We start from the raw sequence: 15,000 nt of genomic DNA, 5'->3' as shown, positions 1-15,000 counted from the left end.
TCCAATGATTATTTAATTATTTTTATTTGGAAGGGGGTAACCTTTCCGATTAACAGTTAAGAGAGAGAGAGAGAGAGAGAGAGAGAGAGAGAGAGAGAGAGAGAGAGAGAGAGAGAGAGAGAGAGAGCGTTACAAGGATTTTCTGTCTCACAAAGACTTTTCAGTCCATCCTGGGAGACTCCATTTGCTCTTGGGTAAAGCGATTTAGTTTAAACGTTGAGAGAGAGAGAGAGAGAGAGAGAGAGAGAGAGAGAGAGAGAGAGAGAGAGAGAGAGAGAGCGTTACAAGGATTTTCTGTCTCAAAGACTTTTCAGTCCATCCTGGGAGACTGCATTTGCTCTTGGGTAGAGTGTTTTGGTTTGAACGTTTAAGAGAGTTTTTATGATCTTGTCTAACTTATTCTTTTACTCGTTTACCGTGTTACTGTTTACTACATCCGCTGGAAGTCTGTTCCGAAAGAGAGAGAGAGAGAGAGAGAGAGAGAGAGAGAGAGAGAGAGAGAGAGAGAGAGAGAGAGAGAGAGAGACTACAGTAATATTTTCAGCTTCAAAATACAAGGAACTTCAACGGTCGCTTAAGAAACAATCTCGCCTATCGCTATATAAAGGTATGAAGAATTCAAAATGGTAACAATGCTTCAAAAAGTGATAATGAGTTAGCTATGAATGACTACAAAATTTCTATAGAATTGTTTTACTTCATTTCTATGTTCGTTTAGTATCTCATAAAACTATACATAATATTGATAGCAACATACCGAACTCATTTTCCATTTAACGAATTACAATCAGATTAACAATAATATCAGTAGAACTTCAAAAATTTCATACTTGCAGCAAATGTTTTTTTATGTTGAACAGGCTGACATAAATCTTTTTATACTCTATCTATGAATTATCTGTATTAATGTTGTTAATGGTTTTTTAAAATATTTCATTTTAATTTTTCATTACTTATATCGTTCATCTATTTCCTTGTTTTTCCTCACTGAGATATTTTTCCCTGTTGGAGTCCTTGGGCTTACAACATCTTGCTTTTCCAACTAGGGTTGTAGTTTGGCTAATAATAATAATAATAATAATAATAATAATAATAATAATAATAATAGTAATAATAATAATTTGAGTGATATATATATTAACATTTCTGATTGCAGATACTTTAACGTGGTGAAAGGGTTTGCATATTGCCATGATCAGCAAAGCTGTACTAGTTAGTGCCACCCATACTAGTTTGGTTCGCAGAGCGAACAGAATAGTCTCACACCATCACCAATCAGCAGTTGGGCAGCGTGGTGATGAAAACTGGCCAAACCCCAGACATGAATAAAGGCATGTCTGAGGCCTTTGTCCTGCAGTGGACTAGAAACAGCTGCATTTGTTGTTGATGTTGTTATTGATGTATTGCCATTACGTTTAGAGTCATACTGTACAAATATTTCTGAATATTCAATGAAGACAAGTATTCAGCTTGACTAACGTTCACGGAATAGATTAAAAAAAATTCGAATTGATAAAATGAAATAAAGGATAAAGAACAGTAGAAAGAAAGGATGAAATTATGGACACTTTTTATTATTAAAGTAAAAATCAACCAACGTAAAAAAACATATATATATAAAAATCTTAAAACAAACTGAAATGGGGCAGAGAAGAAACCGATCAGCTTCAGTGGTTACACAATTGAGAGAGAGAGAGAGAGAGAGAGAGAGAGAGAGAGAGAGAGAGAGAGTGGAGGACTAACATTTCAAGTAAGTAATTCACAATTTTAGGTAAAATCGTCTCTGCACCATTGTTTCGACTCTGGGCTTAGGTTCGAATCCTTGCCCAGCCAAAAGTGTTTATCATAAATGAATTTCCAGTGGATATACATTCTCAAAGGTAGAATTCGGTATCAAATGCCATTGTGGTTGATATTTACATTGATTAAAAGCACGAGTGTTGGTGATATATATTCATTAATAATGAGATGTATCAAGCCACGAAGTACAAAATTAAAGAGAGGGGTCCTTAGTAGAGAGCATGCCTTCGCCACGCCAAGCAGTCTTAATTTGCTCTTAACTTCACTGCGTATTTAAAGTTCAATGTATTTTCATCAAATGTTCACCAAGTTTCGTCGAAATTGATTCATAACTTTTTGCGTAATGTTGTTCACGAACAAAAATGTAATACTGTATTGCGATTCGAGAACAAAAAATGTAATAGTGTATTGCGATTCGAGAACAAAAAATGTAATACTGTATTGCGATTCACGAACAGAAAATGTAACACTGTATTGCGATTCGAGAACCAAAAATGTAATACTGTATTGCGATTCACGAACAAAAAATGTAATACTGTATTGCAATTCGCGTAAAAAAAAGGTAATACTGTATTGCGATTCACGAACCAAAACATGTAATACTGTATTGCGATTCACGAAAAAAAAATGTAATACTGTATCGCGATAGTATATATAAACATATTATCCAAAATGTTACAGATTCATCCTTGGGCCATACCTAACAGGACTATCAAGTTTGGTCAAAATCGGTACAGTAGTTTTTGTGTAAAGGTCTCACAAACAAACAAACAAGACAGAAGTGAATACATACCCTTGCGAAGGCAAAAATTTTACTGCAGTTAGTACTTTCGTCTAATTGATATTGTCTGACTCCATGTGATTTTAAGTCTGACCTTGTTAATAAGACGTAAATACTAGCTCCATACATTTTTTCTATTCAGGTCAACATACATAATGAATGTTTCATAGCTTTTGCTCAAGGAAACTTTAACTATAATGAAGCTGGCGAGAACTTATGAAAAAAAAAAAACACCAATTATTTTTATCATTACTTGCTAAGCTACAATCCTAGTTGGAAAAGCAGGATGCTAGAAGCCCAGGGGCTCCACCAGGGAAAATAGCCCAGTGAGGAAAAGAAACAAGAACATAAAATATTTTAATTAAAGTAACAATATCAAAATAAATATTTCCTATATGAACTATAAAATTTTAACAAAACAAGAGGAAGATAAACAAGATAGAATACTGTGCTCGAGTGTACCCTCAAACAAGAGAACTCTAACCCAAGACAGTGGAAGACCATGGTACAGAGGCTATGGCACTCCCCACAACTAGAGAACTAAAGTCTCTTCTACCCTTACCAAGAGGAAAGTGGCCAATGAACAACGACAGTGCAGTAGGTAACCCCTTGGGTGGAGAAGAATTGTTTGGTAATCTCAAGTGTTGTCAGGTGTATAAGGAAATGATAATATGTAAAGAATAGGCTAGACTATTTGGTGTATGTGTAGGCAAAGGGAAAATGAACCGTAACCAGAGAGAAGGATCCAATGTAGTACTGTCTGGCCAGTCAAAGGACCCCATAACTCTCTAGCGGTAGTATCTCAATGGGTGGCAGGGACCCTGGCCAACAATTTCCTTTAAATATGCAGTCCCAAGACTATACAATAAGCTCCCACGATACATCCGAAAGATTGAAGATATTAAGATTTTCAAGATGAAATTGATGACTTTCTTCTTCTGTGAGTGCTTCAATAGTGACGGTTTAACAATTAACGAGCAATAAGAAGTATGAAATGTGATAAAATGACTGTGGAGGTCCTGTAAGTAGGGTTCCCCTGCTTTATACGACCAGAAAAACAGCACTCAAGGTAAAATCAAGTAAAGTAAAAACAAATGACATTGTGTTGTCGCTAATGTTATTGTGTGTGCTCGTGTACCTACAGCATACTATGTGATGTTATGTATTAGCCCGAAGCTCGGACAGGAACATTCGTTATGCATTCTGAAGAATCATATAAGCCCTAGTGAGGGGGAATACCTTAAGATGGTGAAAGGATTTGTGTATCGCCATGATCAGCATAACTGTACAAATCAGGGTCACCCATACTAAGTTGGTTTCTTATGAGCGATCAGACAAAAGTGTCCCACATATCACCTATCTGCAGTGGCCAGTGTGGTGATGAAAAGTGGCCAAACCCCAGACATGAATAAAGACATGTCTGAGGCCTTTGTCCTGCAGTGGAGTAGAAATGTCTGCATTTATTGTTTGTCATTGTTGTTGTTGAGTCAGAGCTAGACATGGCTAGAGACGTACCAACGGCTCATTTTACTATATTTTCTAGACCATTGCCCACATTCCAAGTAAAAATTGATAAAGCAATTAAAAGGGACCTTCAGTAAAACACTATCGAACAGCAAACTGACACAAGTGTAGGCTCACTGTGAACACCAATAACCTTCATGTCCTGTTCCTTATAAAACTCAATGATAGCCAGCACGTAGCCTTAGACACGCGAAAGTTACGACGTTTATAAGCAAGAACATTATGGTTAACCAAGTAGAAGGCAGAGGACTTGAACGTTTGAAAAATTATGACTTAAGAAGAATGGCAGGCATAGTAAACATTACAAAGGTGTCACAACTGAGATGGTGTGGGCAAGTGTTAAAAATGGCTGGTGGGAAGGGAGTGAGAAGGGCTTGGCAGGCAGAGAATTAGATGGCGATATAAGGTGAAGGATGATATGGAGAGAAAATGTTTGGTGGAAGAGGATGCCTTTCATCGAAGGCATTGGAGAGGGTGCATCAAGCAACCGACACCTTAGTGTAGGGATAGCGGTGGAAAAGCAGTACATGGTAGAGAAATCAGATTGAATAATATCAAGCTCAATTATTTATCTTACATGTAAAATTTCCTTATTACCTTTCCTCACTGGGTTATTTTCCTTGTTGGAATCCTTGGGTTTATAGCGTCCTACTTTCCCAGCTAGGGTTGTAGCATAGCTAATAATAATAATAATAATAATAATAATAATAATAATAATCAACGTTTATATACAATTATGTTATGTTTTTAGCTTAATGTAGCATAGAATTATGTTGTTGACTTGCCCACCCCCCCCCTCTCTCTCTCTCTCTCTCTCTCTCTCTCTCTCTCTCTCTCTCTCTCTCTCTCTCTCTCTCTCTCTCTCTCTCTCTAATCTCACCTATATAATTCAGCATCAGTCTGTTTCTAAGGACAGATCTAACCTCTCTCTCTCTCTCTCTCTCTCTCTCTCTCTCTCTCTCTCTCTCTCTCTCTCTCTCTCTCTCTCTCTAATCTCACCTATATAATTCAGCATCAGTCTGTTTCTAAGGACAGATCTAACCTCTCTCTCTCTCTCTCTCTCTCCCTCTCTCTCTCTCTCTCTCTCTCTCTCTCTCTCTCTCTCTCTCTCTCTCATGTGCACACACCTAACCAGAGGGAAAGACAGGCATTTGTATGGAACAAACAACAATGAAAATGTAATTTTGTAATTATGTAATTATGAAGCTTTCAAAGAACTGTAACCTTTCCTTAAGTTACCCGATTTAATTAAGTTGATATACTTCAGAATAAGACGCAGGTATAAATCCGGTCAATTCGAAAGATACATTCATGTAAAATTGAATGTCTTGAGTCTAGCAGTTCAACGGTGTACTAGATGGCTTGTTGTTGTTGTTGTTAATTATTATTATTATTATTATTATTATTATTATTATTATTATTATTTATTAACTATTAACAACTATTAATTATTATTATTATTATTATTATTATTATTATTATTATTTCTATTTTTATTATTACTACTATTGTTAGCTAAGCTACAACCCTTACTGGAAAAGTAGGAAGCTATAAGCCCAATGACCCCTGGAATGGAAATAAGGAAATAAATAAACTATAAGAGAAGTAGCGAACAATTAAAATAACATATTATTATTATTATTATTATTATTATTATTATTATTACTAGCTAAGTTACAACCCTACTTGGAAAATTAGGATGCTATATAGTCCAAGGAATCCAACAAGGCAAAAATAGGCCAGTGATGAAAGGTAATAAGGAAATGAACAAACTACATGAGAAGTAATGAACAATTAAAACAACATATTTCAAGAACAGGTTTATTTATTGCGCAATTAATCAAGAAGAAGGATAAACATGGAATGGAGAGCATTTGGTAAACGCAGAGAGATTATGAAAATTAAAATGCCAATTTCTCTTAAAAAAAAAAAAAGTATTAAATGAGATGGTCCTACTTTAACTTAGAACATAAGCTAGTTAACCCACAAAGAACTATTAAAGAATAATGATGGGAATAAAACTAAGAGCCAGAAAATGAGCGACATAGATAGGAAAGCAAACTAAAGTAGAGGATATTCTAACATAAAAGGTAAAGGAATGGGCATTGGCAGGACATATAATGAAAATGACATTCGGTAGATGATCATTAATAATACTACAATGGGTCCCTAGAGATTGCAAAAGAAGCAAGGAACGGAAGAAACGACGACGGATTGACAATCTCAGAAAATTTTGAGTCGGCTTGACAAAGAAAGACCATAAACAGACGGGAGTGGATGGACATGCATGAGGCCTTAATCCTTCAGTGGACTAATTATGGCAGATAATGACGATGAAGCATGAAAGTTCTAGAAACGATAGCTTTTATGTTAGTTACAATTAGCTATTGTATCAGAAAGAAATTTGAAATGACACAAATTCTTTATTTATGAAAACATACCATGAATGCAACTGTTACTTTCTGGGTCACTAAAAATAAAATAGCTAGTTTAATTTATAAATATATATATATATATATATATATATATATATATAAATATATATACATATATATATATATATATATATATATATATATATATATATATATATATATACAAATATATATATATATATATATATATATATATATATATATATATAAATATATATATATATATACAAACATATATATATATATATATATATATATATATATATATATATATACATATGACACACACAATATGGCGAATGTGTGGCCTGGGTGTTTGACGGATTAATAAGGAAACCATTACTAATAATACTTATTAAATGAAAACCATATAGGCCTACTTCGACTCAATTTAATAAAAAGAAATATCTTCTATTTCTTGTAACCTATGAACATACAAGAAGAAGCAGAAAAAAAAAAACATCGGCTGAAGAGTTGAAGACTTGACAGATAAATTACTTCTTTGTTCGAGTGGCTGCTCACACCACGCAATTTGGGAGATAGGACACTCACAATATTATTATTACTATTATTATTATTATTATTATTATTATTATTATTATTATTATTACTTAAGCTAAAACCCTAGTTGGAAAAGCAACATCCTATAAGCCCCAGGGCTCCAGCAGGAAAAAATAGCCCAGTGAGGAAAGGAAATAAGGAAATAAATAAACGATATAAGAAGTAATGAACAATTAAAATAAAATATTTTATATTGATACACTTTCCTACTTAACTGTACAGTATTTCTCCCATGAATAGAGTTTTCCATCATACCTAGAGAAATTTCCTTCATTTCACGTTTCTAATATTTGGTATTATATCTAAACTATACGCGACCAGTCAGAACCACAGTTAAATTTATAGAATATCAAACACATGCACGTGCTCACACAGATTCAATACTCCCCACCCCCTCCCCCTTTCCTCTCCGGGTACCCAATCTTACCAGGGTATTACTAATCCCTCTCCCCCCTACCCAAGGCACAGGGAGAGATTGAGTAGTTATACGTCTGGCATTGACGCTGAGCGTGACCGCTAATATATATAGTTCACCAAACTTATTACTAGGCATTAGAAGAGTTGGAAGACCCAGGCCTACATGGCTAAGGACTAGGAAGTGTGAAGTAGGAGATGGTGAATGGAGAAGCTGAAGATGAAGACGACTGGCGAAATCTAACCGAGGCCCTTTGCGTCAATAGCCGAGATGATGATAAAATGATAAGCCACCATGATATGTAATGTGCTGTAATATTATTTTCTCGCTCAGTTTTGTTTAAGGAAATGATCATTCGACAAATTAGTAAACAATATTATGAAAAGTAAAATGCCACTTTCTCTAAAAAGATGTATTTCATGAGATGATCCTACTAGTACTAACTTGTGCATCAGAAACGTGGAGACTTACAAAAGCCTAACAACTATTTCACTGTAGAATAAGATGTGTAAAAGAGGCCTTTTCTTTACCCAGTGATATGACTTGAATGCAAGAAATCTATAAAAAATAACTACTTTACCCTTACAAGCACTTTATTCTATATTTCCCAAAGGCATTAACATACAAGTAAAGGAAAAGAAGACCAAAGTTTTTTTTATCGCCTTGTTAAGTTTATCCAGGAGCCCTTGGCATTAACTTGCCTTATCATGTGCTAAATTTTATTTTCTTGATCTCAAAATTAATTAGTAATGTCATAAAATTTGACCTTAAAGTCCCCTTTTAAACGTAGCAATATTGCCACATTTTCCTTGCACACATGAAAAATTATATTGATAAAGAATAATAATTAAAAGCTAAAGAAAAGATTAAACAGCTTAATGGAAGATATACAAGAGCATATAAATAACACCTATACCATGTTCATTTGCAAACTACAAAAGAGCAATTTAACAAAGGCTTCTATAAATCTACTAGCTACCTTAAAGATGCAGTCCAACAAACACAATTACTCTGATAACAATGGAAAACTGCAGATAACTGGACTTAAATATCTTACCTCATCATCTTCTGAATCTCCAGAATATCCTGTTTCCTTGAGATGGTCAGCCGAATGCTTCCTCACCATCTCGACGTCCATCTTCTTTCCAGTAAGCATAGAATCAGATGCTCTTCTAACAAATATGCCACGAGGAGGCATTGCTCTAGATCCATGTGGAATGACAACAGACAGTGCCCTGTTGACCATTTCCTCATCTTCCTCACTGGAAGAAACAACGGCGTTGCTTCTCAAGAGTGTCGGTCGCTTGCTCCGAGGACGTGCCCGAGGAGGTGCACTGGCATTTGATGATGGTGGAGAAAGTTGACCACGGTTTGGGATCTTTGTTAGTTCATTCTCAGATACACAGTGACGCGTCTCGGACATGGTCACTGAGCTTACACCTGTTTCCATACTATGTTTTCCCCTGCTTGATCTACCTAGTGAAGAAGTCTCGCTTCTAGTCAGAGAGTCTAGAGAAGTTTTGTTCTCCCACTGATCATCACTGGAGTAGCTGTCTTTAGGTTTAGTCTTGACTTCTACTAGCAGGTCATTTTCAGACCGAGCATGTGGTTTTTCCATCTTTCTATCATCCAGTGTATCATCAGATTTTGACATTTTTTCTGCAGATCCAGCTACAGTTTGACTCTCCAGGAGTTTCTCAAAAAACAAAGCTAGGAGTGGACGATCTGATGTAGACATTGAAGAAGTTGGACGAGATGACGGTGCAGATGAAGGCTTGACAATTCTGGGTGGCGGAGTTGGAGCGACACGCTCTTGGAGCTTTGGCTCAGTAGGAGATGAATTGCCTGAATTATCTTTTCTGTGACTTAGGACTGGAGATGATTGAAGTAATTTCTTATTTGGTACACTGAATTGGTTGTTCTCTATTAAAGATTTAATTCTGCCATCTTTCACTATTTCCTGTTCTGATACATCATCTACCAGAGATTCCATTTGCAGAAATTCTAATTCACTCTCGCTACTACCAGGACCTAAAACCACCTCAATGCACTTGGCCTCAGAACTATAGCCCCAGAGCTGTTGCTCTTGGCCAACGTTATCATATTCACTTTGTGGGGACACAATGTTCTCGACAGGAGCTGGATTAAAAACAGGAAATGGGGAAATAATATCTTTGGAATATTTTCTTTTATCTTCTTCAGGTTTTACATCTTTGATATCTTCATTTTCTTGAGTTGGCTGATCATCACTATCTACTGGTTGTGGAGACTCGGGTGGCGTTTCAAGAGCATCATCTTGTTCATTTGCCCCACTTATATCAGGCAAAGACTCTCCGTCATCTGTTGTCTCACCTAATGGGTATTTTGTATATGTTTCATCACCAGAATCTGCATCAGTGACGGAATCTTGATTATTCACTTCATCTTCATTTTCCTTGTTATTGGGTTCAGAACATATAACCTCCAAGTCGCTATCAACTAATGAAAACCGTCGATAATTGTGGTTATCCATGTTTGGACTGACCTCTGACTTTCGGTGGCCTGTTAGGATCTGAAAAAGTCTGGGTGGCTTTGGTGGAGGTGGAGTTTCGGGAACTGGAACATTGTCTGGTTTCAAGTACTGACAATTGTAGCTATTTATCTTTTCAAGCGGAATCTTTGGGGGAGGTGGACGTTTTGGCGGTTTTTTCTTTTTCTCTGAGGGACGAGGTGAAAGCTTGCCTTTGATCAGCTCAATGGTATCTTTCTCTTCTGTGGAACTGACACTTGACAACTTTTTTACGAGCCTTTGCTTGAGAGTAGGTTGATCTTCATTGGAACTTAGGCTGGGATTTTTCATAACTAATCGATGAAGTGAAGTAAAAAATCCTTGTTCTTCATTAGAACTTGCACTCAATGTCTTTTCAGCTGAATGATGACCATTAACATCCTCATCCTGACAATCATTCGAATTATTTTCTGTTAAATTATTCTGTAAATTTGTTGAGAGCTTATCCATCTTATCTCCATCTTCATTTTCATTCTTTTCAAGAGTGGCTTCTGAAAGTTCATCTGGTTCTGATGTAACTATGACATGTGGAATATCAATTTCTTTATTGTATTCTGCTTGATGACTTCCCGTTTCTAGCCCGGTGTTATGTATAACCTCATTATTCTGATTTTTCTTCTCCTTTTCATGTGATGTCAAGTCAACATTTTCGGTATCACTTGATACAGGCACAAAGGATCTAGGTGTTGCTACGGGCTGTTTTCCCTTCTTTTTAGTCTGATCTTTCACCCACGGTGTAGCAGTTTTCCAGCTAGCAAAGTCACCGGTGTCAAGGAAGGCAAAGTCTCTTTTAAAGAAACTTGAGTCTTCCGCCGAGTAACGGTCTTTATTTCCAATTCCTGATGAACCCTTGTTTTCAGAATTAGTATTAGTACTCAAGCTTTTAGTGAGCTTCATTGGTTTTGGTGGAAGAGGTGGTTTATTTGGACACCCTGAGGGCAATATTGGAGGTTTGCTAGGCTCAAGAGATTCATACTTTTTTACAATATCGTGTACAGATCCTCTTTTGTATAAATTCCTTCTACATGCAGGACTTACGTTCAAATCATCTTTAGGTTCAGTGAGGTCACTTACTTTTGAAACGTCCTCTTTGATTGGACACGACACGCATTTTTCTATCGCTAAATCAGATTTTGATATCAGAGATGGTGAGCTTTTTCCTAAAGTATGAGTATTCAAGGTCGAGCCACGGGCATCCCGTTCAGCAGATAACGTCCTGCGCCTATTCAAGAAATTACGGTAGTAATCATCGTCATCATCAAAATCTCCATGCTCAATATCGTCAAAACTTAAAGTTAACATCTTGATGTCTATCATAAATTCTTCTTGTGTTGGATAGTTATTCTCTTTTAATATGTCATCATAACTTCTTGAAAGACCACTGGCATTAACTTTCTCCAATTCACTTAAATCTAAAGTACTCTTTGAATGTTTCCCAAGAATACTTTTGATAGCTTTCACAGGGCTTTGAGATTTAACTTTGGGTGGGGAATGAAGTTTAAGTTCTTTAGGATTATTGTCTATCATATCATAGTACCGTTTTCCTGTCCACTTAGATTTCTTTAATTTTGTTTTTATATTAGAAGCTGAGGACTCAATACTTGTCAAGCTGTTAATAGACATATTGTCACCTTCTGGAAGAGTAGCAGGAGTCTTAGGAAATTCATGTCCAGCGGCAAAACCAGTCAACTTTGGTTCCGACGGTCCATTGCTGCGCCGCATCTGAAGGGTTCTCTTCAGTGTATTGAGCTGTTCTGAAAAGTTGCTTCCACTAGATTTGATTGAGGATGTTGGTTCACCATCCATAACCTTTTTTCGTAGGAATGGAAGGGGTGAAGCGCACACGTTCTTGCAAACTCCCTGCTCTGGCAATGTTTTCTCAGCCTTAACTTTGTTTTTTGCAAAAAATGGGAGAGGTGAAGAATTCTGAGACTTCAACTTTGAAGGGCTATTTTGCTTATCTTTACCAGTCATATTTCTAGGCAACGTAAGCTTTCCAAAACCTTTGCTCAAAGATTTCTTTAAGGCTTTATTCACTCCACCAAACCCTTTGGTTTTAGCAGTATTTTCCTTCAAAGGACTTTCTTCTGGTGGGTATGTCATAACCTGATGGACATTTGGGAGTTCAAAACTGACTGACTTCCTTCTGTCTGCAGTTGACACTTTTTCCTCAACAGAAATATCCCCAGTTGGCGACCCGCAATCATCTTTATATCGTTGGAGGTCTGAACAACTTTTCCAAGGAGTCAAAGGTTTATGAGTGGGCACTTGTTTTATTATATTAGGATGACATCGTGGACAGGGAGAATTATCATTTAACTCGTCAACACTCTGCCAAGCTGTTAAAGGTTTCAGAGTTTCTGGCTGTACAGAAGAGGAAGAAGAGGCGGAGGAATCCCGCTTCCTTTCAAATGGGACAAGATCCGGTGCACAAAGATCACTGAACTCTCTATCAGTTGTAATGGTCTGGGAATGTGGACGCCGGCGCCTTAATGGAGGCTTCTCCTGTTCATTTTTATAGGATTCTTTGTGAACTTTTATTTTCAAGTCTCCCAGGACTGTTCTTGGAGCTGGAGATGGACTGTTGTTCCCTACATTATCCTTATTTCTAGGTAATGGTGAGGGCACTATCATGATATCAAGGTCTTCAAACGTAAGACCATCAGAGTTCCGAGAACATGTGCCCTGTCGTGACTCAGACATTTTGAGTTATGTATTTCCTTCTGCATCTAGTAGTCAAGGTCTTACAAAACGGCTTGATATTCCACTGATCTCTGTCGCAGGAGAGTTATATATATTGCAATCATGGAAAACCAAATGGTTTACTTTCATGAAATATAAGGTAATAACTATATCAATCATTTATATATAAAAAGGCTTAAAAGCTTGCCTCTGTGAAACCATATGCATATGAACAGGTGCTCTTCATGAAGTTCCATTTCTCAAGCTCATAAGGTTACATATAAGTGGAAGTCCACCGAGACACCAATTTAGGCCACATATGTTCCTCATGTAAGGTGCCAGAAGTACTAGTAACACTCAACAGGAAATGTTCACTTCCCCATAGGTATCAATATAAATACACAAGGAACACAACGATATACTTCAATTGCTTCGATACTATTAACTAGTCAATTCTGCACCTTATTCACAATCCATTTTAATAACAGCCTAACAAGGCAATTCGTTACAGTTGTACATAATCGTTTTTAAAAGTTATCCATCAAAAAACCATTTTCGTTTAGTGAATCTTCTTCTGAATTTACAAAAACACATCTATTGTCACACTTTTGAAGTTCACCTTAAATCCATCGATTATATTGTTCCAAGTTACGTATCCAATAGAAAATTTTCTGGAAAAGTAGAAAACTTGAATGAATAGCATTTCAAGTATCCATAACCTTTGTAATACCAGGCTTATATATATATATATTTAAATTCACAGAACCAAATTAAAAGCAGGAAACCACTTGAATGAATAGTGTTTGTTCATAACCTTTGTAATGCCTGCTTATATACACTTCAATTCACAGAACCAAATTAAAAGCAGGAAGCCACTTGAATGAATGGTGTTTATTCATAATCTTTGTAGTGCCAGCTTATATACACTTCGATTCACAGAACCAAATTAAAGGCAGGAAACCACTTGAATGAATAGTGTTTCAAGTATTCATAACCTTTGTAATACCAGCTTATATACACTTCAATTCACAAAACCTAATCAAGAAATTGTTGAAGCTACAGCTTCACATCTCACTTCCATTTCTTCTAATTTCACCATAACATAAGTTTTTAATGTAAGACCAAAACAGTGCCACACAGATCCCTGGAGTTCATTTTTTTTTCTAATTCCACAACATAACAGTTTTCAGTGTACCACTAAAAACGGTGCCATAGACATCACGGGAGTTAATTTTATTATAATTTCACAATATAATAGTTTTAAGTGTACCACTAAAAACGGTGCCACAGAGATCACTGGAGTTAATTTTTTTTTCTAATTTCCCAACAAAATAGCTTTCAGTGTACCACGGGGCCACACAGATCCTGGGTGTTTAATTTTTCATTTCACCACAACAAAACAGTCTTCAGTGTAAGACTAAACAGTATCACACAGATCCCAGGGTGTTTAATTCTTTATTTCACCACAACAAAAGTCTTCAGTGTAAGACTAAACAGTATCACACAGATCTCAGGGTGTTTAATTCTTTATTTCACCACAATAAAACGGTCTTCAGTGTAAGACTCCACAGTGTAACACAGATCCAGGGTGTTCATTTTTTCTAATTTCACCACAACAAAGTTTTCAGTGTAAGACTAAACGGTGCCACACAAGAGTCTCCCACACTAAGGGTGCCAGCTCGCAAATGTTGGCACAACTGTGAACACAGATGTTCCAATGGAGGCGAGTGAATCATTCCGCCCTCTTTCTAATATACACTTGATCAAGGGAACTAGCTCTGTGCTGCCTGAAATTATAATGAGCCCAAAAAAATGCACCGTTTCGCTGATGTTGAACTTCGTCAGTTTGAACAATCATGGTGGTAATAGTTTCAAATAAATAATATAGTGAACTTCGACATTTTGAACTTAATTTTTATGGTTTCAATAAAATAATATTCTGAACTTAGTCATTTTGAACAATAATAATTTTAATAGTTTCAACAGAATAATAATTCTATTAATAAAGATAACCATAATGCAACTCTAATAACAATAATTACTAATCACTTTCCTAATTATCATAATTCTAATAATTTTTATAATTATTATGATTTTAATACTCTTGATTATAATAATTTCGCTGATGATAAACTTAGTCATTTTGAACAGTAATCATTTTAAAAGTTTCAATAAAATAATATGGTGACTTTCCTCATTTTGAACTATAATAATTTTAATAGTTTCAATAGAATAATAATTCTAATAATAAAGA

The 15,000-nt window shown here is 36.0% G+C and overlaps 1 protein-coding gene across 1 annotated transcript in view; it reads right to left on the bottom strand.

The window, feature by feature from the left end:
• LOC137653391 (putative leucine-rich repeat-containing protein DDB_G0290503) overlaps positions 1-14,469 on the bottom strand; it is a 181,493-nt gene extending 167,024 nt beyond the window's left edge. Inside the window, exon 1 of the mRNA XM_068386777.1 lies at positions 8,574-14,469. Within this exon, the coding sequence (XP_068242878.1) occupies positions 8,574-12,767 (4,194 nt within the window). The 5' untranslated portion in view covers positions 12,768-14,469. The remainder of the gene's footprint in view (positions 1-8,573) is intronic.
• Positions 14,470-15,000: the final 531 nt, after the last annotated feature.

Source organism: Palaemon carinicauda, chromosome 1 (genome assembly GCF_036898095.1).
Source record: "Palaemon carinicauda isolate YSFRI2023 chromosome 1, ASM3689809v2, whole genome shotgun sequence".
Classification (NCBI taxonomy): Eukaryota; Metazoa; Arthropoda; class Malacostraca; order Decapoda; family Palaemonidae; genus Palaemon; species Palaemon carinicauda.
The sequence above is the reverse complement of the archived record's forward strand: the minus strand, read 5'-3'. Positions and strand labels throughout refer to the sequence as shown.